Source organism: Chiroxiphia lanceolata, chromosome Z (assembly GCF_009829145.1).
Source record: "Chiroxiphia lanceolata isolate bChiLan1 chromosome Z, bChiLan1.pri, whole genome shotgun sequence".
Taxonomy (NCBI): domain Eukaryota; kingdom Metazoa; phylum Chordata; class Aves; order Passeriformes; family Pipridae; genus Chiroxiphia; species Chiroxiphia lanceolata.
The window spans coordinates 10,765,763-10,793,027 of record NC_045671.1 but is presented as its reverse complement, the minus strand read 5'-3'; the positions used below and the strand labels follow the sequence as shown (position 1 = coordinate 10,793,027).

Genomic DNA, 27,265 nt, shown 5'->3' with positions numbered 1-27,265 from the left:
ACACTGTCAGTGTATACCAGCTTCCCTTACTTTCTCCCTTTACTTGTGCAATCCAGTATTAAAGATTTTTAACAGTATTCTGTCAATACTTTAGCTTGCTGCCAAGAAGGTTTTGGCTTTTCTGCTGGGTTAATCCTGGCTGGACACCAGATGCCCACTAAAGCCAGTGTGTCACTCCCTTCCTAGGCTGGACAGGGGAGAGAGAATATAACAAAAGGCTTGGTGGTCAAGATAAGAGCAAGGAGAGATCACTCTCTGGTTACCATCATGGACAAAACAGGCTCGACTTGGGGAAATTAGTTTAATGTATTACCAATCAAATCAGAGAATAGTAATGAGAAATAAAAAACAAACTCTAAAACACCTTCCATCCACTCCTCTCTTCTTCCCAGGCTTAACTTGACTCTTAATTTTGTCTATCTCTTCCCCCACAGCAGAGTAGTGGGATGTGGAATGGGGACTGTGGAACTTCCCCTCTGGCACCTGGAGCAGCTTCTCCCCTTCCTGCTTCACTGACCTTGGTGCCTGCAGAGCTATTCCTCTCACACATTCTCACTCCTCTCTCCTGCAGCAGTTTTTTTCCCTTTCTTAAATACATGATCCCAGAAGTGCTGCCACCCTCACTGGTGGGTTTGGCCTTGACCAGCAGCAGGACCATCTTGTATCTGTCTGGCATTGGCTCTGTCAGACGTGGGGGAAGCTTCTGGCAGCTTCTCACAGAAGCCTCCCCTGCAGCCCTCCCCACTACGAGAATCTTGCCACGCAAACCCCATACAACTTGTGTTTTAGTGTCAGTCATTTTAAATCCTGTCATGCTGCGCATAGGATATAAGGGGAAAAGAAAAGTAAGCTTTCCTAAAGCCTGAGTACACATACAGATTTTGCGTGGATGTGTCAAGCTGAGGAGATGAATTCCTGAGCTAGACATTCTGTGACATTTTAGACATTCTGTGTTCCTTCATCCTGCTGGAAAAAACAGTAAATTATCTGGATGGTCACAACTCCATCTTCTGGCTTTAGTTTCATAGCTTATGTAAAGCAGTTATAGTAAATGTCACATAACTAAATAGTCTTTTCTGTTGTGTAAATTGTACTTTCACAAGAGGACGAAGACTTTTTTTGCATAGCTTATGATTTAGTATACAACGATGCAACAAACAGCTTTAACAAGCAGCCTGGCAGAGAAGCAGTAAATTATATCTTGCTATTACCTAGTCTGCCTATGTTTAAGGTTCCAGTTCAGAGTTTTCTGTTTTAAATGACTTCATGCCTGTTGGGAAACTCGCATAGTCCTTTTATGGAATTGTTCTGGACCGCAGAAACATATGTGCTCAAGCTGGAACCTTTGAGTTTCTCTGGGAGCCTTAAATTGATGAGGACTTTCAAGTTCAAGGGTGACTAAACCATCCAGCAGCTCTAAGCAGGATATTTGCTGAATTTTTTTCATGACCCAGGCCCCTATTCTGTCAGTTTAGTCAGACTTTGGGACTGATGGCAAGACTTCTCTTGCCATCAGGCTGACCCCACATTTGTTTATTTCATACCATTGACAAATTCCATTTATATGAATCTGATAGCTTCTCAGGGTTTAACTTCCATGTACAAGATCATGTGACTAACCTTATTATCATGTAACTTTAGTATTCTGTAACCACCTTTATTTTCTCAATCAGTGCCAGGATCATTTAATATACTGTCAGATAGAGGTTATGTTATTAAACTGTTTTAAATTTCATATTTATTTCAAAATATGTCTGTGTATCAAGTAAGATCAGTTCTCATACAGTCACAGGGGCTGAGCTAACAACATGAAATAATGTTTCTGCTGCCACTGTTTTAAAATAAAAGTAGTTTCTTTTGGAGTTCCAAACTTGATTAAAGTGATCAAGTAGCTTCACCTGAGCTTCTTTCCCCCCATTTTGTCCATGTTTGGTAATTGTCTTTTCTAATTTTCTTTGATTTGGATTTCCGCATCTAATTCTGAGTTCTCATAGAGGTGAGGATTTGAAGAGAAGAGGCCCACCTCTTTTCTTCCTTGTGAAGGAGGGAAAAACATTGAAGCCTTATCTTCTGCTGACAGACACATTAATTACATACTTCTTAGTCAGATTAAGCTGGATCCTTTTTGCATGGGAACTCATGGGAGTCAGCTGCGAGGTAAACAGATTTAAATTGGGAAGGAAATACATTTCTTTCTAGTGATCTTCATGTTGTTCTGTTTGCACATGGTGAATCTGAACTTTGTTATAGTATAGATAGGGGGAAAAAAAATCACATGCCAGCTTTGCTGGCTTGCTTCCTCAGTCCATTCTGATTACAGATAAGTCACTGGGCACTTACGGGAGCTCTGTGGCTTGGGATTCCATTACATCTGTGTTCCTCCCTTGTATTAGAGGATTGATCTTGTCTGTGGTCAAGTTAGCAGTATAATCTTGGTGAAGGACGTGGGCACTACGTAAAAGAATAGATGGAATTTTTCTAGGCTGCTAAGTGTTGGTAGCACCTCAGCTGATATCTTATGTCCAGATAGGAGCAAAGTACTGGCAGAAGGATACAGCCAACTGGAGGAGGTTTACAGGAGAGCAATGTGGAAGTCAAAAAGTCACTGAGGGACTTTTTTCAAGCATAGGACGTAGAGATAGGACAAAGGGAATGGCTTTAAACTGACAGAGGGCAGGTTTAGATTATAAATAAGGAAGAAAATCTTGGCTGCGAGGGTAGTGAGGCACCAGAACAGGTTGCCAGGTGAAGTTGTGGATGCCACATCCCTGTTCAAGGCCAGATTGGATGGGACCTTGAACAATGTGGTCTAGTGGAAGTTGTCCCTTGGCAGAAGGGATGGATGATCTTTAAGGTCTCTTCCAACCCAAAGCATGCTGTGATTGTGTGATTAGAAAAACATAGATTGAGAAAAGCAACTTTTACTCTGGAAACAAGGAGAAGGAGACAGTTAAATGCCAGCTACTCAGAGAAAATTTCAAAGACTATTTAGCAGGCACATCCCTGAGTAGTAGAGATATAGGCTAGCAAGACTGCATGTCTCTGTGCAGTGTTGTGCTCAAGTCTGGAAGAAGCTCTTGAGATCCAAGCAGTTCTGTGACCTTGTTAACTGACTTCACGAAGCTGGACACCCTGATCTTACCAACTCAGTTTGAATGTAGCTCCTCTGCTTTTAAACTTGGATTTGACATCGTTTTCTGTCACTGTACTTCATATTTCAGCTTCCCATCCCCTCCACTCAAACAGTACAGGAAACCACAGAGAGAGACAGATCCAGCAGTTCTTCCTGTCCATGACAAGCAGAAACAGCCAAAACAGTAGGTGGGAACTTCAGGTTACACATTAAGAAGTCTTCACCAATCTAGCTATTGGTGGTTAAGTGTTAAGAGCAATTACCTGTAGGGTTTGAGGAATTAATATTATTCTAGATATAAATACAGTCTAAGCCGGAGCAGTCTAAGTGGTTTTGATTCTGCTTTGGTGTGGAAGGATGAGTAAAATTCTGTAGGTTTTATGCAAGGAGAAATCATCTCTGTTTAAACAGGAACTCGGTGTGCTTTCTTTGAACAAGGAGTTTGTGAACGTGGTCATTACTGAGTGTTCACAGATTGGATCTAGTATTTCATGCATATGCTGTATTGCAAGAATTTATGTATATTTTGGCCTAAAAGTTACAAAGATGACAGCCTTTTTGTTAAAGTCTCAGCATGAATTAGTAATTCCTGAAGTAACTAAAACTTAACCAGCTGCTTTAATGAGCTCCTTCTGAACAACCGTGGTGCTCATATTCATCTCAGCTTAGACTTTTCAGGACTGAAATAAGAAAAATAGTCTGAATTCAATGCCAGCCTTCCATCATTTCAGCAAATGTATTTGTTTACATTTCAGGAAATGTATTTGTTTTCCTTGTATGTGAGTTTGCTTTCTGAAAATAGAAGAAAGTCCTTTCTGCATCTGTTCTGGGTTTAAAACATCAGACTTTTAGAGGACAGTGGCTGATTCTGATACAGTTTATTTATAGTCCTGGAATAATAGACCCAAGGTCCCTGACTTAAACCATAATAAATAATAACGATAGATAAGTAAATAATTTTAGAAAATGAATGGCAAATACAGTGCTAGTATAATTAGGTCCCCTAACCAGCCTTTCTGCAGATGAAAAATCAAATAAATACTGGATAGAACTAAGTTTGTGTGGAGGGAGAAATACTCTCTCATTTCCAGTGGGGCTCAGCAGAAAATGTATAGAAAGAAAAGCAATGCAAAATTTGTGGGTAGGATCTATTTCAGATCAGTTACTACAATTAGGAAAACCAGGGAAGCTTTAATCCCTAGAAAACCTATGCAAGTCTGAAAGTTTGTGTGTTATTTATTTTTACTTTTTATTTTGACTTAGTAGGGGAGTTATCTCTCTCGCCAAACTGATTTTGAGTTATATATTTATAGCATCATGGTTATGATAGGAATGTGTGAGCAGTCAGTACTGTCCGCTGCTTCTTGCTTAGTGATTTCTGAAATGAAATTGCTTGTTGCATCAACACACAACTAGGGAGGAAGTACAGATATCAAACTGCTGCTCTATATGTTTCATTACAAACAATGTAAAAGCTGAAATGAGTTTCTGTGTCTGTCAGGGGTGATTCTGAGCAGGTAACAGAGTACCTGGAATTCTGAGATTCTTCTTGTCTTAAGGGTATTTTTCTTCCTGTTTAAAAAATGCTGCATTGAGAAGGTAGGCAAGGTGAAACTAAATTTAGAGCACTAAAGCAATACAGATAATCACATGGTCTGGAAAAGATTTCTCCAGACAGAAGTAAAATTACTTGTATCCTTTATCATGATGGCTCTTATCAAAACAACTGATGGATAGGTATTATGGCTGGCCATTTTCACAGAGGGGCTGAGGGCTGGTAAGGGTCACAAACTTTATGTTCTTGCTTGAGAATCTTTTGTAGCTCCACTTCCATCAATATTCTTGAACACAACTCACATCACCTTGAATTCCACCAGTTGTATGACCTTGGTCCATGCATGTCCTCCAGGTCTGATAACTCTATTGCACTCTACGAAGGCATTTTTGTTTGAGAAGCCACAAGCACAACACTGTTGACAGTCCTAAGATACCATTTTAGCTCTACTGATGAGGGAAAAAACAAAAGTTCTCATTAAGGTTTTGGATTTCCTTTACCATCCTTTCATTAATTTTTTTTTTTTAATCCCAGTTTTGCAGAGTTTTTGTTTACATGAATGAGGTTTATAGTACTAAAGCTCAGGCTCTTTAGGATTCAGTTCTTAAGCTTCGAGCCCTTTGAGGGCAGGAGCTGCAGTCAGCTTTGTGTACTGTGTGGTGGTGTATGTATGTTGGTGCTGCACAAACCGGTGCAATGAGAGCAAATTTTCCTCCTCCAAAAGAATAAATCCTTTTGTAGCAAATTATTTAGTTTATTTGCATTGCCAGAAGTTTCAGTTTCTCTCATTACTAGAAATTTCTTTAAACACTGTTCTTCATATGACACAAACGAGGCCAACAAAGGAGGAAGAAAGAAATTCATCTACCACTATGTGGAAGGCTTATTGTTACCCTGCAACCCTTTATGACCAAGGGAGTGGTTTCTGTCAACTCCATCAGGCCCAGGATAAAGCTGTCACTGACCAGTAGCTCCTCTGCAGCACACAGGGAGATTTTTTTAAAATGACTCCATAATGATGCCTTCAAGTCCCTACTGACTGGCGGTTTTAAGGCCCACTGCTTTGCTCAGCAAAGCATTTCAGCTTGCTGAGCATGAACAATTTGCTTTAGCACCAGGCTAGACTGGGGTCTTGGAATAGACCAAAACTAGAAGACAGGTCCTCTGTTGCTACCCCTCATCAATTTTTAATATAGATCTGGTTCTGCTGGAGAGTTTTCAAGGAGTGGATACAAGGGAGTGGATACATCTCTCTTTCAGGGAGTGGATACATCTCTCTTTACTTTGTCCTAGTTTCAGCTCTAACTCATCTTCCATGTACACAATTTGTTTGTCAAACTTGGCTCTCTGATGTCTGAGTTTCAAAATTTCCCATTCCCAAGAGCCAGTGTCTGTGAGGCAGGGCAGTGTGTGTTCAGCTCTTCTTACTCCGTGGATGGAATAGAATAGGGTTCTGATCCACCACAGAAAGCCTTGTTTCAGAGACCACTGGTTGCTTTTACTACAGCTTTTCTCCTCCCTGTTGCTTCCATGGGACATCTATACAAGAACAGCCTGGGTCATATCATCCCTATTTCATAAGTTGCCAAGCAGTGCTCGAATGATTTGTTAGGTACCCAGAGGTAGGTGAAAACGATCAGTGATGTGCAGCAGATCAGAAGCAACCATTTGACTGCTCTCTGAGAGAGACTGACAGCAGTGATGAAAAGTCTAAATTATCTCTGAAATTACTGAGTCATCAGTCGATGGAAAACTGTTTCTTGTCAATGTCCTTGGCATTCCCACCCCCTCACTAATGACAGGTGGCTTTGCTGGTTTCCCCTCCCTTTCCCCATCACAGCTGACAGGCTCATTACTGCCTAACTCAGCAGCGATGAAGAGCATGCAGGTATGAGGGTACCTGCCTCCAGCTGCTTCCTACAAATCCACAAGCGGTATTTATGAGGCCTGTGTCACTCTTAGCAATATGACTTGTCTCTGCTCACTTCTTCTAATTAGACCAGTTCTGCCAAATGTCAGGGAAAGTGAGCAGATGGTTCAGTAAAGGCATACTGTCACTCCCTGTGCAGTGCAATGTCCTGAAGTATTGTCTGAGAAAGTATCTTTGTTTTCCTTTCAGCAAACCCCTGTGAGCTCCACTGTCGCCCAATAGATGGCCATTTCTCAGAGAAGATGCTTGATGCAGTCACTGATGGTACTCCTTGCTTTGAAGGAAGGCACAGCCGAGATATCTGTATTAATGGCATGTGTAAGGTATTGGGTATGTTTGCATGTTTCTTTCTCTACAACTTTATTTTACAAAGTTATGGGAAAATGCTTAACAATTCTTTTTGTAGGATCAAGGCAAAGTACTCAATTTTGTCACATTTTTAATGACCATGGAAGCAAGTTTATAGAAACAGCTTTCCAAGTAGACGAAAGTTGTTTACACACTTTTTAATGAATGCATTAGACTGCATGCTAATTACTTTTGGTACCTTTTAGCTCCTCTCTTCTTTTCCATTATTTTAAAACATCAGTGTAAAAAAATCTGGTTTTTCTGATGAGATGTTTTCACAAGGGGTTGTACCTTTAGGGTTTTAATTGGTTCCGCCATTGTCCATTTTTTTTTTATGAAAATGCAGTGTAACAATACACACGTAGCAGTTCTGAACCATCTTGTGATCTTGGGATCAGACATTTGCACTGTAAAAATTACTTTAGTTTGCAACATATTGAATAACACTGTACAATGAGATAACAGGCAAACAGAATATATGGCTCAGTAATGTTCTGTGTATTGAAGAATAAGTATAATGGACTGTGCATATTCTGCATGTTGGTAGTAGGTTTGTTTCCAGGATGGTGTTTGTGTGTGGCATCTGAACATCTGTACATTCTGTAACATCCACAGTCTTAACACTGGTTTTATTGAATTTCTTATAAATAAAATGAGTACTTTACTTGTAGGAAATGTATTTACAGCTACGGTTTATTTCTTCAAATTGAGTTTTTGTGTCTTCTACCCCCTTGAAGCCTGTCTTTGGAAACAAAAGCAGGACTTTGTGGCTTGTGGAAACTGCATTAGCATATCCAATCTTGGGACTGTATATTCTACGCCATTGAATCGTATAAAAATGCAACTAGATGGGACTTCAAGAAGTCATCTGTTTTATCCCTTTGCAAATTATATTCCTATATATTTGATGTTTTTCACGTTCTTTTCTTAAGGACTTCCAGTGATGGAAACTCCACATTCTTAATGGGTGATTCATATACCCTCCCTTTAAAGTTTTTATTTTGCTAGAATGACAGGGCTTCAGAGAGCAGTAATAAAAGATTTGGTTTAAGTTTTCCTTGCGAGAGCTGCTTTGTGAAAGGGAATTACCAAAACCCTGCTCAAGTCCACGCTGAAGAGATCTGCTTAGCTTACTTTGCTGAGAGCCAAAGTGGGCCTTTGAACTATGATGGTGAAAGATCTGACCTGGCTTTGAGCAGTTCAAGCCAGAATGAATCTGACCTTTAGCATTTTGAAACATGTAGTAAATCTGGCTTACCATATCAGTGCTTTTGACCTTCACTTGGAAGAGGCCCGTTGCTAAACTCAGAAGATTGTCTTTGTGATATGTTAATTTTCTGATTTCCATCTCAGTTAGGCTGGGATCAGTATTTTTAATTTTAGTCTCTGTATGCTTTCCGTATTGAGCTTTGCCTGCGACTTTTAAAATTTATACATATTTTATACATAGCAAAGCTTAATTCATTAGAATTGATAGATCAAGGGTGAAAGTGAAGCTAATCTAATTGCAGTTTGTAGATCCTAGATATACATTAACATTCTGTGGACTTGATGGGTTTCTGAAAAATTCCCTCCAAGGTACTGGTTTTGTCACCATTTCACATCCTGACTGCTGCTTCACATCTCCTCTGACAAACAGATTTAATTGGAATCAGGATCACAAAATAAACAATAAAACCATACAACTACCACAACTGAGACCAAATGATGAATAGGTAACCCAAATAGCTCATATTATTGAAAGCTGTCTGAAATAGGTACCCAGCTTAACACTTGAGAAGAAGCTTTTTCATGTATTTTCGTCTAATCCACCAGTATTTTAGACCAGCTAGTTAAACACAATACATACATTGCAGGTCATGGAGAATTAGTTTAATATAATTAGTCTGGTACATCATTCTTGTAGTCTGATTGCAGAATGGTGCTAATGATGTGGAAAAGACATTCACAAACATTAGTCTATTAAAGCGCTGTTCTGGTTTTCAAAACTACATCTCAAAAAACCACTTCACATTTGTTCTGAGTACTAAAATAACACTACACTTTGGTCTGAAACTGAGCAAAAAATTAGATTACTGAGATGTTAGATCCATTGTCTGTATTTCTCACGTGTATTTGGTGTAGGGTAGCTACTTTTTATCAACCGAGGGTTCAGAGTTTTCCTAGTGGGTATGCCAAAGAAAGATAGATAGAATCATATTAAATTGAGAATTTAATCTTCTAAGTTCATCTGATTTCCATCTGATTTTTGCAGTTTGCCATGATTTTGTTCAGAGCAATCAGAGAAACAGGTATTACTTTGCTGGCTAAATGTGGTTTGAGATGTGTCATTTTAGCTACCCGAGGTATGCTGGGTGCTTCTCTAACCATGCTGACAAAGCCATAACGTGCATCTTCAAGTGAGAAGTAACTACAGGCAGACACTAGTGCTGATTCATTTGGTCCTTGCAGTTTGTCCAGTATGTCAGTCCTAATCTTCTAGAAGTGCTGCCTGCGCCTCAGTGCAGAAGGAAGGCACAGCTGAGGTGTGAGTATGGTATTCCCTTAGAACTTGCCTTGTCAATTCAAAGACAAGCTAAAATTGTTAACTCATTTGAGGGTCTGGCATATGAAATAGTTGGGTCCTCTCTCAGCTTACACAGAAGAGGAGTTCTGCCAAGAGGAGATCTGACAAGATCTTTCAATAATTTACTCTCAAATCATCAACCTTTATTATGACTAGTTTGGTTTTTTTACTGTATTCCTCCACACTCATCTTTTAATTGTCACTTTCCCTCCTTTATTTATAAGATCTTTAAAGCACATGGTCTGTTTGCATATGTTTTAAATTATGCATCAGAAATGCACTCTAATTCTTACTGGATCAGTCAGCTACTCCCCCAGTATTAGAGAGCAAAGACACTGCCACCAGAGTTTATTTGTTTAGCAGTGATATATACATAACAGGGACTTTTGGTTAAATACAAGCCACAGCATCATCTAAAAATGAAGGCTTGCAAGTGCATGAACTGGCATCTCTGATGTTTCTGGCAACTATTCATCTCCTGAAAAGAATTCTGATAGGCTTAAGTGACCTTCAATCATGCAAATCTGTGACCTATTCTCTGTGATAATGCACAGTTGCTATGTTGAGAGACTGATATTTTGTTGGAGAATTACACAGCTGTGTAGTCCTAGGGAGGGAATCAGCCTTTTTCCCTTGCTGAAGAGCAGATTACAGAGCTTGGATTTCTGTGTAGTAGCTTTACTGCCTTTCACTATGGTTCAGCTTTCTTTTCCCATTGCTAGCCCAAGGGGACATTGATTCAGACCCATATGGACAAATTACAGGGTAAATTAGTGACATCAGGACACATTTCTCCCCATTCAGGGCAATGTCATGGCCAATGTAAAGTGAATATCATTTCTTTATTTGAAGACCAGCGGGGGAGACAAATGGAAAAAAGACCTTATTGAAGTGCAGTGTACTATTCACATAACAGATATTCAGGCAGTACGTCCAGGCCATACCCTTGAGTGACGGTAAGGACTTTTTGTGTCTGCCTCCTACTGCCAATGTGACACAAAAACCTCTCCCTCTGGAAATGGAAAAAGGGCAATATCTCTGGCTGTTTTCCCTTTAGTCACCAAGCAGCAGGAAATAAATTGTTTCTCCTTCCTGTAATGCAGCCAGGCAGTTCAGGTCATTATGTCTGCCTCTGCACTGCATGCTGTGACCTGTGTCTCAGGGGCATTGGAAAGGCTCTTGGTGAGTGGAGCGGCAGCAAAGGGCTGCACAGAGGGATGATGGCTTGTGTTGCAAATGCCATGGCACACAGTGGTTGATGTAGCACAGCATGTTTCACTGGGAGAGGGTGCAAAAGGATGTATGTGTGTAAAAGAATTACAGCCTAATTGCTGCAGCATGGTTCAAGTTGGAATAGACCTTATATATCATGTGGTTCAAACTCCCACTGCCATGGGCAGGGACATCTTCTGCTTCCAAGTTGCTCAGAGCTTCATCCAACCTGTCCTTGAGCACTCCTAGTGATGAGGCATCTACAAGTTCTCTGTGCAAACTGTGCCAATGCCTCACCAGAAGTAAAGAATTTCTTCTTGATATCTAATATAAACCCGCCCTCTTTCAGTTTAAAGGCATTCCCCCCGTCCTATCACTACATGCTCTTGTGAGAAGTCCCTCTTCAGCTCTCTTGTAGCCCTTTTAGGCACTAAAAGGCTATGCTGAGATTTCCCTAGAGCTGCCTTTTCTCCAGGCTGAAGAACCCCAACTCTCTCAGCCCATAGGAGAAGTGCTTCAGCCCTCTGATCACCTTTGTGGCCTCCTCTGGACTCGCTCCAACATGACCATTTCTTTCTTATGTTGTGGACCCCAGAGCTGGATGCAGTTCTCCAAGTAGGGTCTCACCAGAGCAGAAGGGCAGAATCATCTCCCTCGCCCTGCTGGCCACAGTGCTTTGGATTTCTGAGCTGTGAGTGTACATTGCTGGGTCATGTTGACTTTCTGAAAAATTTGAGGCGTTTTTAGAAAGCATGACCAGTCCATCTAGAAGAATCAGAATAATGAGGAAAGCAAACAAAAGGGAGAAGAAAGCATCTAGAAATTATTCTGATGGATGACAAAAGTAAAGTGGTATTCACTGGAGTGATAACGTAAAACATGGTCTGGAAATTAAAGTTCATGAAAATTTATTTAGAGTAAATAAAATGCTGTTTATTCTGACATATGAAAATATTGTTTTGTCGTGGTTCTTCATGGCTTTGTAAGATGAGGCCCTGTTGCTAGATATGGAAGTCTTTGCAGCACCATCAGCACCCCAGAGCTAGGGAACAAAATGAAGGCACAGTGAATTGTCTGCCCTGCCACAGTGGTTTGGGTATCCCAGCAACTCAAGAATGTATGGGAATATTGCATGTATAGGTAAGGCTGATATCTGATCAGATAAAAACTGTTTCAAACTGTTCTGTGAAGAGGAAAAATGCAATACAAATTTCTATGGTTATAACAGGAAGGGACAAACGGATTCCCTTCATATCAGAGCAATGTCATATTTTGATGCCACAAATGTGTTGCTAAAACAAATGTATGGCCAAGTGGAAAAGGCCTGAGCTGATTCTGACTGAGCTGATGGAGTGCAGCTCATGCAGAGACACTAATTGGCAACCCAAAGGCAGTAAAGTGGTGCTGCCACCTCAGTTAGAGCCAGTGCTGCTACAGTTCAGAACTGATTTGTTCACCCTTTGGGAATTTTTACACTGCACAGTACTCAGAAGGGAAATATGCTCACTGATGTTGATTTCCAAGTGTCTCATTGACAATGTGAACTAGATAAATTATTTCTGTGTTCATCCTCTCAAACAAGCATGTACAGTAAATAAAGATGAACAGGAATCTTTTCAAGAACATGCATTTTCTACCAGAAATGGCAAAAATTATATAGTTTGAAGACAAATCATTATTTTAAGATGTTCAAAAGAGGAGCTGCAAAACAGTAATTAATAATATTTTCTAATAGCAAAGCATAAAGTACAAGGGTTCCATTTCCAGATTTTCACCAGCTTTCTGTTCAACAGTGTATATGTGCATAGAAAGAAAATAAACTTCCACTTCCATGACTCTCCAGAGTAGGTGGTTTCTCCTCTAGTGTAATAATAAACCTGATAACTATGACTTTCCTGTTTATAGTGAATGCATCACTTTGAGAAACAGCAACTCACCAACCTCTTCAATGTATTAGGAAGTGTTAAATATAAACTCCAGTGCCTCTGTAGATAGCTGGGGAAGAGACAGATCTGAACTCTTGGCAAGATAAAGAAACATCGTGTACATATAGCAGTGGTGTCTGTGTATTCTGAATACTTGATTAAATCCATCCTTGGATGAACAAGCTGTGTGCTTGGAGGCAAAAATTTATTCACCTTCTTAACATATGCTTATCTCTGTAACATTGTGTACTGCTTGTAAGCGTGGTCCTTAGTGCCAGGATGTGTCTGTGTGCAAGACATTACAAAACCTTCCATTTTTTGAAAGTGGCCTTCGCTGAAAGGAGAGAGAAGCTAAGGCTGCTGCAGAACATTTTGGCCTGGCTGGTTTTTTTTTAGAGTAGGTGTCAAATGTGCTGGCTATGTACTGGCATTAAGTGATGGATGAGTCTTTTTTTTGAATCTTCTCTAAAGTGACAAAGTGTGACACCATCTGTATCTTGAGGCCTTTCCTTGCTTCTGTTTTTTGCAGTTTCTCTAATTGTTCATTCAAACACTGGCACTTAAACAAAAGTTCAGGTATTTCTTAAGCTGAAAATGATAGAGAAATATTAGAGAATGTGGAAGCCTGTGTACCTAGATTAGTCTAACAGATTGATTTTCCTGTCAGAAGCTTACAGATTACAGTAGCTGAGGTCCTGAAGGCAAAATAAAATCAGAATCGGAAGACGTAATACCCAGATTTTCATACATCAAGAGGGCGTTAGAGAGGTTGGCAGGTATAGCACCTGAAAGCTTATTTTGAGAGAATTCATCTGAGAAAACCTTTACATACCACCAGACTTACGGCTATTCATCTATATCACAGGCCTCCAGGTATCTTAGATACTGTTAACAACCATTCAGTGTCAGACATTAGGTTGTGTTCTGCAATCTTGCTTGGGTTTGAAGAGAGGCAGAAAAAAAATCCCAAAACAAATGAAAATTTTGTTGAAGTTTAAAGACATTAGAGCACAGAATTTTTGGGTTGGGCAAGGAAGAAGTTTTTTCCTGACTAGGTATGAATAAATTTTTCTCTCACTTTATCCCTGCAGCAAGCACGAGCTGGAAAATTAGTCTTTACCAGAACTTTATCTTGACCCGTGCCCTGATGTTGACAAGCTTGAGAAGCAGCTGTCACGGGTATAAAAATTCATGCCTGCTGAAGAGTTTCTCTTTACCAGGGAGTTTGACTGCAGTAGAGGTTCGGCACTGTCAGATGGCCACAAAAAACTGACAGTGATTTCAATTCTCTTTACTGCATTGTATTCCTGGGAATCTGTGGATGGCTCTGTGACAGAAGAGAGTGGACACACATCCTAGATGTACTGGCCAAACCCAGATATTGAGGCCATTTGAGTGGCACATTTCTATCTCAAGTAACTGGTGACTACTGTATGTTTCATGGCATGGTGATGGTTACTGTTTGTTAGTTTGTTTTTCACATTGGTATAATACTCAAGTTTGACCTACATATAACAATCTCTACTATTAGTTTGTTTATATAGGGTATATACTATTCTCCTATATATAGGATATATACTATTCCACACTTCTTAAAAGTGCAGTGATATAGCAGTCCTCAGTAATTCATTGTGGAGGCCACATTTATTCTGAAAATATTTTTCCTTCTAGACTGTTGGCTGTGATTATGAGATAAATTCCAATGCAACGGAAGACCAGTGTGGAGTTTGCCTGGGAGACGGCTCTGCTTGTCATACAGTGAAGATGATGTTTAATCAAAGTGAAGGATTTGGTAATATGGGTTCTTCTTTTAAATTCTTCCGCTGGTGAAGTCATTTCTCTACATAAAAAGGATTAAGAGCTTCTTGTTGCAAACTGAATGATCATCCGCGTGGGAAATAATAAATGGATGTTTCAGTGAATCACGCTTCTGCCAGAAAAAATCCGTGATCTGTGCTTTTTAAGTTCACCTTGTCTTTTAAAAAATTGTCAGAGACCAACAGGTCCTGTGCAAGTTAGTCAGATAATAATAAAATCCAAAATAGCAAGTGCATTTACAAAATGAATGTAATTTGCCATCTCAGAAAATCTGGATGTAAAGTGAGTGGTTTGAGGATTCATTTTTATGTGTCATAAAGGGGAGCTTAAGAGTAACTCTCTTCATGGTTAAGGTGGTCTGAATAAGCAGGTGAAGTACTGAGCCTTTCTTCACTGACAGTGGTGAGACATTCAGGCCTTAAGCTGACTTAAGTAGGATGAGTCCGAGACATAGAGTCTGGGAGCAGGAGTGGGAGACTAAACCTGAATAAGAACTTTAGCGATGAGCTGGAAGTGGAAGAGACAGCCAGGATGAACAGCTTTGAATGGGAAACCAGGACAGGAGGGGGAGAGGTGAGAAGATGAGGCACTGGAGAGCAAGCTTAAAACGAGGTCTGTGGCTGAAGAAAGAGGCTGGTGCCTTGATCTTGAGAAGTCTCAAGATCAGTAACTGGTACCGTGCTAGTGAGGAGGGAAAAATTGCACTGAGAGTGTGCCTTTGGCTGGCTTTTGGGTTTGTGGGTTTTTTTAAATAAAATAGTTCTGGTTTGCACAAGAATGATTTTTGCTACTAATTTAAAGCTAGTTTGATAAGATTTTCCAAAATTCAGGGTAAAAGTACATTAAATACTTCAGGATTTTTTTCCATACTGTGTACTTGGGTTTGCTTTCCTTCTCTCTGTTCCCCAAAGGTGAACTGTGAAGATGCCTTCCTGCAGGAGGTTGCATGTTTATGTGACACTTACAAAGGAAAACCTAGAGCTCCCTCTCTTCCAATACTACAGTAATCCTCCAGCCTCTGATCTTTTCCTTCTGTGAATCTAAAATTCACTCTGCCTTTGACTGTGTGTGAGTTTTTCAAGGCTATAGATGATGCGAACTTCATTTTCAAATAACAATTTTACTGAAAAGGTCCAATACTGTAACACATGGAAGGTTAAGTGCCTCTTATTTTGTTTAAACTCATTTTGTGTTATATCTTCATTTAGTTTTTGCTTGCCTCAAGATTCAGTCAGTCTCACTGACAGATGCTGGTCAGGGATACTGAGTGTTAAGTATTATCGCTTTCTTTAAATTCAGTGAAAAACGTAGATTCTGCAGATTCTCTCCCTTCTGTAGACATTGACTCCATTGCAGACAAAATAAGGCAGAGGTTGGTGGGCTCTTCAAGACAATGTGTGGATCTCAATGATGTTTACAGGTGTTAAACTGGGAATAGAAAAATATTTTTTTTTGTTCACAATATATGGCTTCTTTTTGTCTCTGACAGATACTGTGGTATTCTGTCAGATTTATAGCAGAGTGGCTGCTGAACAGTTTATATAAACAGAAAAACTTTAGGCTCATAAATTCAGTATAAGTAACAAAACTGTACTGAAGCATGATGCCAGTCATCAGAAATGAAGATTTTGAGGAGTTTTTCCATATTCAATGGCACAGAAAAATACAAAATCAAAGCTAATATATTCTAACTTAAATCTCTGTTCAGAGCCTGAGTCCATCAGGGCCTTTCCTGGGTCTAATTCTGCAGCAGCATGTGTTGTCTGCAAGTTAACTTGCAGTCAGATTAATGAAATGCTAGGAAAGAGTTTTAGTAATTCAGCCTTTCCTTGCAGGGCAGGGTGATCAATTTTACCTGAAGTCTTACTGCCTCTTGTTCAGAAAGAAAAGTTTGAAGGTAGAGTATGTAAAAGTCAAAATCCTTGTTTTTACTGGTGGTGTTGTGATGACTGTAAAGGAGTATAACTATGTACAGCAGGACATTTGCAAGGTGTGCAAGCTCCTTGGAATGACAGTAAAGTGCACTGCTGGTTCAGGAGAAGCACTGGAGTAGAGAAAGACTGAGGAACAAGGAGCAGGGTCTTAGGACTGTGTTAATTGCAGGGAGCGTGGAGGAAATGGATAACCAATAGGGGGAATGAGGTGGTCAGCATCAGACAAAGGAATCTGCCCATGGTGGAGGCGTGTCTACAAAACAAGTGGTGGTCATAGGGATGATTAATTGTCCTATCTTCACCCTTTTGCATGTGCTCACCCTAACCAGGAGATTTATCCAGATTCTGTTACCTCCTGACTTGACTGGGACTGAACAGACATATACCATGCACTGGCTGCTATCCCAGTTTCCTTTTCATGCAATCAAAGTGCAGACAGAGATCTGGTATATTCCTGAACCTCACCCTGAACCCTGAGATGGAGTCTGGACATAGCCATGATGCAAACACTGATCTGAGAGACTGGAAGGTCTCTTTGATCCTCACTAGCAATACTGTCTCTAGACTATAAATTTTTTTTTCCATTCCTGTCACACACTACAACACCTCTATTCCAATAAAGGGCTCTGTGCAGCCATACATGGACTTGCAAACCCAATATGCCACTGGGAGCTTGTGCTGTTTTCCATGTAATATCCTTGTGGTAGTGTCTAGAGCTTGGCATAAAGGAAAACTGTGCCTCAGGAAGGTATACTTTAAAGAGAGAGAGGCTTGCAGATATAACAGACTGGAGAGCAAGAATGTGAGCTGTTGTGTTAAGGAGAAATAGTCAGATCTGATTATCATCTGATCTGCCATGCTGTGTTAGCAGCCCGAGTAAAACTACTCCTTTCTCACAGCAGTGGGAAAAGAGAAACAAGCTCTTCAGTCCTTGTAGAGCTGTGCCTACAACAATGGTTTCATGACTTTATTCGTCTGTGTTAGGAGCATATAGATTTAATTTTAATTAAAAAGGGAAGTATTAATAGCATCTGAGAGTTGCCAATTCACAGGTGTGCAGAAGCACCCACAATAGGGTTGCTCCAGGATTTAATGAGCACAGCATGTAGGTAAGACAGCTGACATTTGGACTGTTATTGAATCTTGGATCTCTAGTCCTTATCAGATGAAACCACATAACCAGGAACAATTACATAAACACCATCCACGTAATTTTTAAACAAAAATTTATTATGTTGAGTGACAAGCTCAAAAGCTTGCTGCTGATTAGCTTTGCTTTCAAAATCGGATAATGTTTATTGGTAATCAGTGAGAGGCTCTGGGAAATCAGGAGGTAATTTAGTGGTGAAAAATTACCACCAGGGAGAAGGCAGTGTAATACACTGACCAAATGGTAGCATCAATCAACAGACAGCTGAAATACATTTAAAATCATGTTTATGATTCAGACAAAAACAACTATGCAGAAGGGAGAAAGGATATACAGATTTTCATGTTGCAAATGACCAAAAATTTCATTTTGTTGGTTTTATATATTGTGTTTTGAACATGTTATTCTAATTACATCTGGAAAAAAACCAGCTTACTGTAAAAGGACACCAGCATTGCAAAGCCAAGCTGTCAGGATGTGGCATAATTAAGATTTTCCATGCTATGTTAATTTGACCGAGTTGTAAGTATGCCTTCTATTCAAATCTTTAGTTACATAATCACACACTGTGTTCATAACATGTCTTCTCCGTACTGGATGAATAGAACATTTGCGAGAGTCATTAGACTTGGTTACTTACAATAGACCTAGACCACTGATTTCATGAATAATAGAAGTTATTCAGTGAGGCTCCAGATTTTGTTATTTCATTCACATCTGAAAGATTGAAATGTTTGGATTTCCACAGTCAGTCAAGGTAGCATCCAGAAAACTCTCCCTCTTAAACATCAATCACTGGAAATCTATATACATAATTATATAATGTTAATGTAATTAGGAAGGACCTGAAATAGACAGGTCCTGTTTTGTACCGCAAGAAACATAACTAATATTTATTACCCCACAAAAGAACTGCAAAGAAAATTCAGATGTTAAGGACTTTGGGGGCACTTATTTACAACAGCAGGTTGTTCTACAGCGTATAAATAGTTCTGGTAGGTGGAGAACATTGATACTGAAGATTGCTTAGTATGCCCACTGTGGTTTATCTCACTCATGTGAGTGAGCAATCGAAGGTGATAAACTTGTTTCAGAAGAAACATAAACAAAGATGTGAGTCTCAGAATTTAATTCATGACCTCAGTAGTGTGAAATGAGAACTGAGGAACCACTCATGTTCCCATCTTGAAGAAACCAGCACAAAATGCACCTCACAGTTCCAGTAGACCAGCTGGTAGAGATGTCATCCATCCAATTTCTAAAGCCCAGCTAGGAGCACTAACAAGAAAGCTATCTGAGTTTGTGTTCAAATATCTATATGAAATTCCTATTTTTACAATTCAGTAGCAATAGCAGTTCCCTGTAGGGTGAGAAGCACAGAGCCTGATGTCATATACTGACTGTGGTACAAACAAAATTCTGTAATAGGTACTCTGGGTTCATTCTTGACACACATGCTGAAAATCTTTTAACAGATAACTTCACACATGAAGAGCCTTTGTACTTCGTTATGAAAATCAGTAGTTGATAAAAATATGTTCAGTTTATAGTAGTAATTTGAGGCATTTGAATAACAGTCATTTTTTGTTGTAAGGCTATCTATGGCAAACAGCCATAGAGAAGTTAAATGACTTAAGAGAAAGTACATGGAATTATGCACATACCTGTACACTGGCTACAGATGAAAATGTTCTTTGAAAATTGAAAAAACCTTTCCCACAAGGTTTGTTTCCCAGAAGGACTGTTGACTTGCTGGAACACCTCGGAATTTCTCACTGTAGATTGCTCACACTGCAGTATGCCAGAGCCCTTGGGTGTGGATATGGAGATGTTGATGTTCATCTGTGGAGTAGATTTCCCCTGGTACAGCTCAGAAAGTCATTCACCTCCATATCCCTCCTAAATGCCACTGGCATTTCCAAAACATGGTTCCCCAATTCATACTAGAAAATCACACTATTAACAAATTGAAATACAAGCTCTGTGAGAGCACATTTGTGTATATTTTCAAACAAAACAGATGTTTTAATAGTCTTACAAGAAGTAAAATGCAGTGACAATTTTGTTGTTCACCTCATGTTGAACTTTTCTTGTCTCTTAGGATATGTTGATATTGGGCTAATTCCAAAAGGTGCAAGGGGAATCAAAGTCATGGAAGTTGCAGAAGCAGGAAATTTCCTTGCTGTGCGAAGCAAAGACCCAGAAAAATACTACCTGAATGGAGGCTTTATCATCCAGTGGAATGGTGAATACAAAGTGGCAGGCACAGTATTTCAATACGACAGAACGGGGGATCTAGAAAATCTGACTGCTCCAGGACCCACCAATGAATCAATATGGATTCAGGTAACTAGGAGATCATAAGCAGCACCTGCTGGATTTGGATGGGAGTAGAATGTGCTGGGACTTTGAAACTGAGGCTGGAAAATATATATTGGTATATAAACTACCCTATTAGCATGCTGTCTTGTAAAAAATAGTTGAGCTGTTTTGTGGAGAAATAAACATCTTGCTTGAGTACTGTTCATCTTGCCTAAAAATGCATGTCCTATATCGTAGTCTGATGATTATTAAAGGCTAGTATAATCCTGTACTGCCATTAGGACAGGGATCTTGCCACCTATAGTTGGTCAGTCCTTTTCCCAAACTTCCTTGCTCGTGCAAGTTGCTCTTGTACCAACTTAGAGCAACACAAGGCTGTGATGTGAACCAGACCAAGATGAAAAATAAATGATCACAAAATGAGAGCTGATGTCAGGCTGTGAACAGTGAGAGCTAGGGAAGGCTGACAGCAGTGACAGCTTACACTGAGCAAGAAAAGCATACAGCATTACATAGATGGATTAATAGCTCGTGGTAAATGAAATTAATCCATCTAGCATACACGGAGGCTGCTTTCTTTTGTTTCTTTTATGTTGCTTTATAGATGCTAGCTTAAACATAACCAGCTTCTGTTAATTCTGAAGAAAAGGTTTTTAAGTTGGCCCTTTGTTCTCTGAAAGTATCTCTCATGGCTTGTTTGCCTGTGTATCCACCATGCAATTAAAAGAAATATTAGGCGTGTGATGGGAGCTACTTTCACGTTTTATCTGGTGAGAAGGCGCACATAACGGGTGCTCAGTCTTCACTGTTCAATTGGGAGGAAGAGTAGAAGTTCATTGCTGAAATCTTTTATCCCTTGATAGGTGATAAACATATGATGATGTTTATTTTCTCCCTTCCAGGTAAATTTATGAGTGGCTCTTCTCAATTGGAATTTGCTTCTTAATTCAGAAACACTGAAAAATGATATTAAAGTGGTAACTGAATAATGTCTGTAATTTTCTGACCTAATGGTTGTTTTGTAACAGCTATTTCAGAAGGCAGGGAAATTGTCATTTATAATGGGGATAGGCAATAGGCTCTTAATCAGCAGCATATAGATGCTTTGGATGGACTTTACATTATCTTTTCTTACAGTCAATAGGGTACAAATTATGCTGACCCACTTATTCCCACTTGTGCTTGCAAAAGTGCATGGCAAACAACTGTGTCTTTGAAAGATGCCTGTCAACATAGAGGTGGAAATTCTGCTTCTCTGAACTGGTAGTAGGTTCCAAAATGGGCTGATTTAATTCTTCCAGTTTCACACTTTGAAAGCTTTTGGCCAGTGGATTATTAATTAGATAATTAATAAACCATACACTTTCCAGCTACTTTTTCAAGAAACTAACCCTGGAATCAAGTATGAATACACTGTACGTAAAGAAGAAAGTAATGAGAATGAGGTTGGAGAGCCAGAGTATTTTTGGCAATATGGAGACTGGACAGCCTGCAGTGTTACCTGTGGAAGAGGTAATTCCTCACTTCCTTTTTCTACAACTGTTTGTCTTCACTAGTGGCAAATCTCATCTATAAGTTATCCAGACATAATCCTCAAAGAGGTAAGGTTCTTTAATCTGCATGTGGTGGGAAATCAGATCACACAGTTACAAAAATAATATGAGGAAAAACTTGTTTACTTCGAGCATGACAGAGCACTGGAACAGGTTTCCCAAAAAGGCCGTGAAGTTTCTTTCTCCAAAACCTGACTGGCCATGAATCTGAGCTAGCTGGCCCTCCTAAGCAGCATGCTGGTACACTAATAGAACAGGTTTATGCCCAGGTAATCAAAACACAAGCACATTAGGAATAATAAGCTTTGCTGCATTAAAAAAAAAAAAAAAAAAGAGCATAGCAACAGGAAAGGTGTATTTGGAAAATACACCATTTGGAAAATGTTAGCTCTCCATCATTATGGCATTTGGAAATGCTAAAGTCTTGCTGCACTTAGCAGGGAATATGGGCATGGTAGAGTCTGTTTGCCTAGAACCAAATTACCTCACATGGCTGCACATTATTGTGGTGTGATCCTGCTGAGTTCAGTTCAGGACCAGGAGGCAAAGTAAGAGCAGAATTGAATATTGCCAGTGTTGCTGGATTGAACAACACTTCCCTGACTTCTGACTTTGAATGATGAGATTGATTTTATCTGAGTGTTCACTCTGTTTAGATTCAGAATTTATTTCTGTTATACCAAATCGCTGGTATTTGAAGTGTTTTGCAAGGTTTGTATGATGAAAGTGTATTGAAGTAGACAGGTTCCTCTTCTGCTATGGATGTGCTGCATGACAAGTCTTATTGAAGACAAGCCTACAGATAGACAAAAAAGAAAAGCTGTATTTAATTAACCTAAGGTTAGTAGTAAATAACCTTCAAGGATTATTGCAGTTATCATTTGGTAAACAGTAAACCAATAGTTTTCCAAGATAAAAGGAAGGGCCAAGAAAGCTGAACTGTTTAACTGACTTTCATAGCTGCAGTCAGTGAGAGAAATGAATCCTTACCAAGACTTCTGTTCTCCTGGCAAACCTGAACCTGCCAAAGACTCGGCATAGGTCCTTTCTTCACCGCTGGTCAACAACACAGCAGTAAATGCGAGGGCACTTTGGCCTTTCTCAGTTATAGAGATCAGGAAAATGCAAATAAATGCGTTGTGGAGCTGAGAAAGTGAAGCTGCATTAGGGGATGACAGATTGGACTACAGGTGGGGGAATAGGCTGATGCAGAAAAGTTTCATCTCTCCTAAGAGAAGAAATACAGTTTTAGCCCAGTGATACACCTGCTTATCCATGGTAAATGTATTTGGGAAAAGTCCAGGTGATGACTAATGAATGATGAATTATGACTTCATAGAGTGAAACTGTTCTCTTCACAGAATGAACCCAGGGCAGCTCCATAAAGGTATTTTTCCACAAGATTCTTGGCCTCAAGGCAGCACCATGCCGTGCCCTGATGCACATCCTTTTCCGGCTCTATTGCAGTGGAGAAACAGAAGATCCATGTCTTTCTTCATTGCCTTTATATTCCCCCATCTTTTGTAGTAAAATCATAAGCTCTGCTCAGTCCTCAGTCCAGTGCGGGTTGGGCCTCTTCCTGCCATTTCCTTTATGCAGAAAGGAATTGCTTTGCAGTCAGACTCTGTGCACACCAGTGTCCTGCAACTGCTGCACCCTCTGGCCGAGAGCTTGTGGCTCCAGAGCCTGCTCTCAAGATAGCAACTAGAGCCCATAAGCTTTCTTATAGCCAGATTAATTTAAGTGTATCACTGAGGTTTTTTGCTAGGGCAACTACCTATTATTCTTTCTTTACAGAATCACAGAATGGGTAAGGGTGGAATTGCAGGTGTTAATCCTTCCTCCTTGCCTAAAGGCTTTAGTCATATTTCTTAGAACCAGCTTCAAGTGGCATTAGACGTAACAAGAGGCATAAAACAGCACAGCTGCAACAAAAGGAGGATATTAGGCAACATCAACAATTTACTTCTCCGTAGATAGCATCAGTAATTGGCAAATTTTCAAAGCTCTGCAAAAGGACTTAACTGTAAGATTTGTTCAGGGGTTAATTGTTATGTGCCCTCTAAATCCTTCACAACTGCTATCAAGGCAGCTTTGCAAAATTATCACCAGGTGTTCCTGAACTGAAATGTGGTATTCAACTTGTAGTATTGGTTTTAGAAAACAAAGGTCACTATATTTCCATTCACTGTTACGGGGCTGAGTTTTGTAACACTGTGAATGTAAAGATTGGCTCTTGTATTCTGCACATTACTTGTGCATGCCCAGAATGTAATTTGTTTATTCAAATATAAAGTGAGCTACTTGCAGAGTATCTGATTTAAATGGACAACTGAGACAATTACATGTTTAAATGAGTTCTATGATCAAATGTACTCTTTTGCATATGCCTTTTATACACTTGATTCTGGTCCTCTATTTCTGTTGTTTTCAGCCTTAATTTTGCCCAAACTGAGAGCTGTGCAGCCAACAGATTTCTAATCTCTGTTTCAAAATCCTTCCACAACTAAATGACTTTAAACAGGCACCTTCTTTGCAAACCAAGAGAGAAATCAATAGCTGAGAAGGTTAAGCTCACACCTGAAAAGTTCTGCATGAGGGATGAAGTATCACAGAGAATAGAAGTAATCTCTGAGCAGGTTTAGTGAAATGAAGGTTATTCTTTGATCTATTATTGTCATTCTCAATTTCTTTTTTTTTAACCAGAAATATTTGTAGGGTTTTTTTTTTCCACAGAGCTGAGATAGTACACGTCAGTGTGAACTAATTAGCACTGAGGTCAGAGAGAAGGAAAAGTGGTGAAGGGAGGAAAACAGCTAACTCTCACAGCCTTATAGAAATAGTGTTTAGGTTTCAAATTTTACTGAGGTTTAAGTAGATTTAGAATTTTTAATCTGTGACTTAAATGGGATATTACCCATTTAAGTTATGTACTTGTGTAAGCACTTGTTAGGGTAGGATCAGTGTGGAGTGACTAGTTTTCTACTTCTACAGTGTTTTCTAGTTCAACTTGCGCAACCTGATAAAAGCAACTGCTCCATTATCTCATTACATGTATATACCTACATACATATGTGTATTGATATATACATGTAGAATTTCACTCCAGCTTTGGAGCTGAACATCCAAACATTTTGAAACTACAGTGAGAGTTCACATAACTTCCATAATACAAATTGCTTGTGTGAATAAATTAGTTTGTTGATGTCAGTGATCTGCAGTTGTTTTATGAGAATGTACAGCTTCAAAGCAAAACTTTTGCAAAGGTTTATGGTGGTTTTGAAGTGAATTACAGCATCTGAAATGACACAAAATATTTATCAAAGCAAAAGATTTCTTCTTATTTGTATTTGCAGCAGCAGCATATCATGATTTTGAAAGGGACAGAAACATATTTCTATGAACTGCTTTGTTTACAGCTAGTAGGAATGTTGCTGAATATTCCAGTTACATTTACTGTGGCATAAAAGAGAACGTGGCTCCCTGGGAGTCCTATGCTAAACCAAAATGCTTTCTGCTGCTCGAAGTCACCTGGGAATAGGAGATCAACACCTCCAGACATACTGCAGCCTTGCAGCTACTTCCAAACCTTAGAGCTTGAATGCCTCAATCCCTTAATCTTCCCTTATAGGTGACACTAATTCTGTTCTAGGAAATCAACCTCCATGTCTGACTTGAGGAGAGCCAGTCATAAAATCCTGCACTGTAATCAGTAATTGTTTTGTACGTCTCAGTCCCAAGTCTGAAAGTACTCAAGAAGTGAAAACATATCCTCACATACCTGATATTCTGTGGTGGTAAAAAAAGGGATATAGGTTTCCATTGGCTTCTAGGGAATGACTTCGATATGCATAGAAAAGTTCCTTCTGTGTTATTGAGGCAGTTTTGGGTTACTAGTGGGACTTGATGGTCTTACAGGTCTTTTCCAACCTTAACGTTTCTATGATTCTATGAGTCTATATGTTGTATGGAAGAATATTTTCATATTTACCAAGTATTTTCTGTGGGTTATTGTTCTTATCTTCCAGATAGTGTCCCACACCAGCTACCAGGAGGTCTGAGGCAAGGAAAAGCTTGTTTTCTAAACGTACTGCAAAATAGCCTAACATTTATCCTTGGCACCATAATAAGAGTGCTGTTAGGCCCTCCTGCTTCCCAGAAGAAGGATAAAAGTTATAGAGATACAGTGACCTACCATGTGCATATTAATTGCTGTGAATAAATACCACTGTTAATTTAATGAGAGCTAATAAACGTTTCTTCAGTCTTTTTAGTCCTTAGAATTTGTTTGGATGTAATAAAACTATTTTAATGCCTCTATATGAGTCTAGCCACAACCTTTCAAACTGCAATATTGCAATACTTTTTTTTACATTCAGTTGCAGCATGAGATCTGCCTCAAATTATTGCAGAACTATGAGGAAAGCAGGCCCCTGGAAACTGGCTTTCTTTAGATTCACACTAGGGTAACGTAGTATTTTGGTTCATGTTTCTTTCTGTTAAATGAGAGGCATTTTGTGTAAGTGGAACTGTTAGGAAATAACCCAGATTGTTTGTATGGAATATCTCTGTGTATCTGTTCATCACTGTGATTTGCCTCTTGTGCTGAGTGTTTTGCATTAGTTGCTCAGAAAACATCATTTTCGGTCAAAATGTGTACCGAAACTTCTTAAAAGTGGAATTCAGCATTAAGAGTCACAAGGTTATGGTTTTGCTCATACACTCCGGTTTGTATTCTGCTTAAGCAACCTTCCCAGAAGTAGAAAGCAATGATCAGCAAAAGCAGGCTTGCTGTGAACAGCCTGATGCTGCTGTGTTGCCTCTTGTCCGTAGGTAATGCAAGAACCATTCATAGCCTTTTAAACCTTCTTCAGAGCCTGCCAGAACCCTTTCTGAGGCTGACAACTATGCTGGGATTAAGGAAAGTGCTTTCTAATGTGTGACTTGAGCTATCTGACCCAAAAGAGCTCTGCTTAACCTCTTTTCAGCTTGATTAAAGGATGCTCATACCTGATTTAGCTCATGTTCAGCACAGCAAATTGTCACAGCAGTTACTATATTCTGGGATGCAGAGTACAACATCTTGGAGTATTTCTGCAGTTCATCTTCCGCCTACAGGGGTTACTCTTCCTTTTTTTGTGTGTTTCTCTGGTAGGGGTGCAGCGCCAGGTTGCCCACTGCATGTGGAAGGGGAGTGGAGCAATCAAGAACTCCTTCTGTGACCCAGTGACTCAGCCCAACGGGCGGCAAAAGAAATGCTACGAGAAGGACTGTCCGCCCAGGTAAGGGGTACTGGAAGGGTTCTGGGGTGGTAAATAGCAGCCTTATTCAAAGGGAGATGTTGTTTCTGATACCAGATTAACGTGGCACCCACAGCCTGCCACTGTGAGAGCTTCCACACACTACAGAGCAAGCTGTAGAAACCCCATAATAAACAAGTCAGAAGTGAGCAGCCCTGAGAGGTTTCCAAGGCAAGTTACTGAGCAGTCTGTGCTGGAAATGGTGGAGATTGCAGTCTCATTCATGTGTGTAGGTACTATTTTTATTCAGTTTGGGTGCAGGTGGCCTGAGGACTGAATAAATTCTTATTTATTTTAAAAATTGTATTCCTGTCTTAGCTCAAATGATAATGCATTTCTATGCGGTCCAAGAACTAACTTACAGAGAGACCTTTTGATGCTGTTTTTCAGTATTTTTTGATACTCCTTTGTCCTTTTTGTGAGAGATGATGGGTGGAAATGCCCACTTCTATAACTAATTTTTATACTTTCTTTATAACGCATTATTTGGCATCTTTTTATCATGTCCATTTGTATTTT

The 27,265-nt window shown here is 39.6% G+C and overlaps 1 protein-coding gene across 1 annotated transcript in view; it reads left to right on the top strand.

The window, feature by feature from the left end:
- ADAMTS12 (ADAM metallopeptidase with thrombospondin type 1 motif 12) overlaps positions 1-27,265 on the top strand; it is a 148,714-nt gene that overhangs the window by 93,986 nt on the left and 27,463 nt on the right. The window contains exons 13-17 of the mRNA XM_032675323.1: positions 6,808-6,941; positions 14,341-14,461; positions 19,673-19,917; positions 21,264-21,405; positions 26,602-26,728. Coding sequence (XP_032531214.1) covers positions 6,808-6,941; positions 14,341-14,461; positions 19,673-19,917; positions 21,264-21,405; positions 26,602-26,728 — 769 coding nt within the window. The remainder of the gene's footprint in view (positions 1-6,807; positions 6,942-14,340; positions 14,462-19,672; positions 19,918-21,263; positions 21,406-26,601; positions 26,729-27,265) is intronic.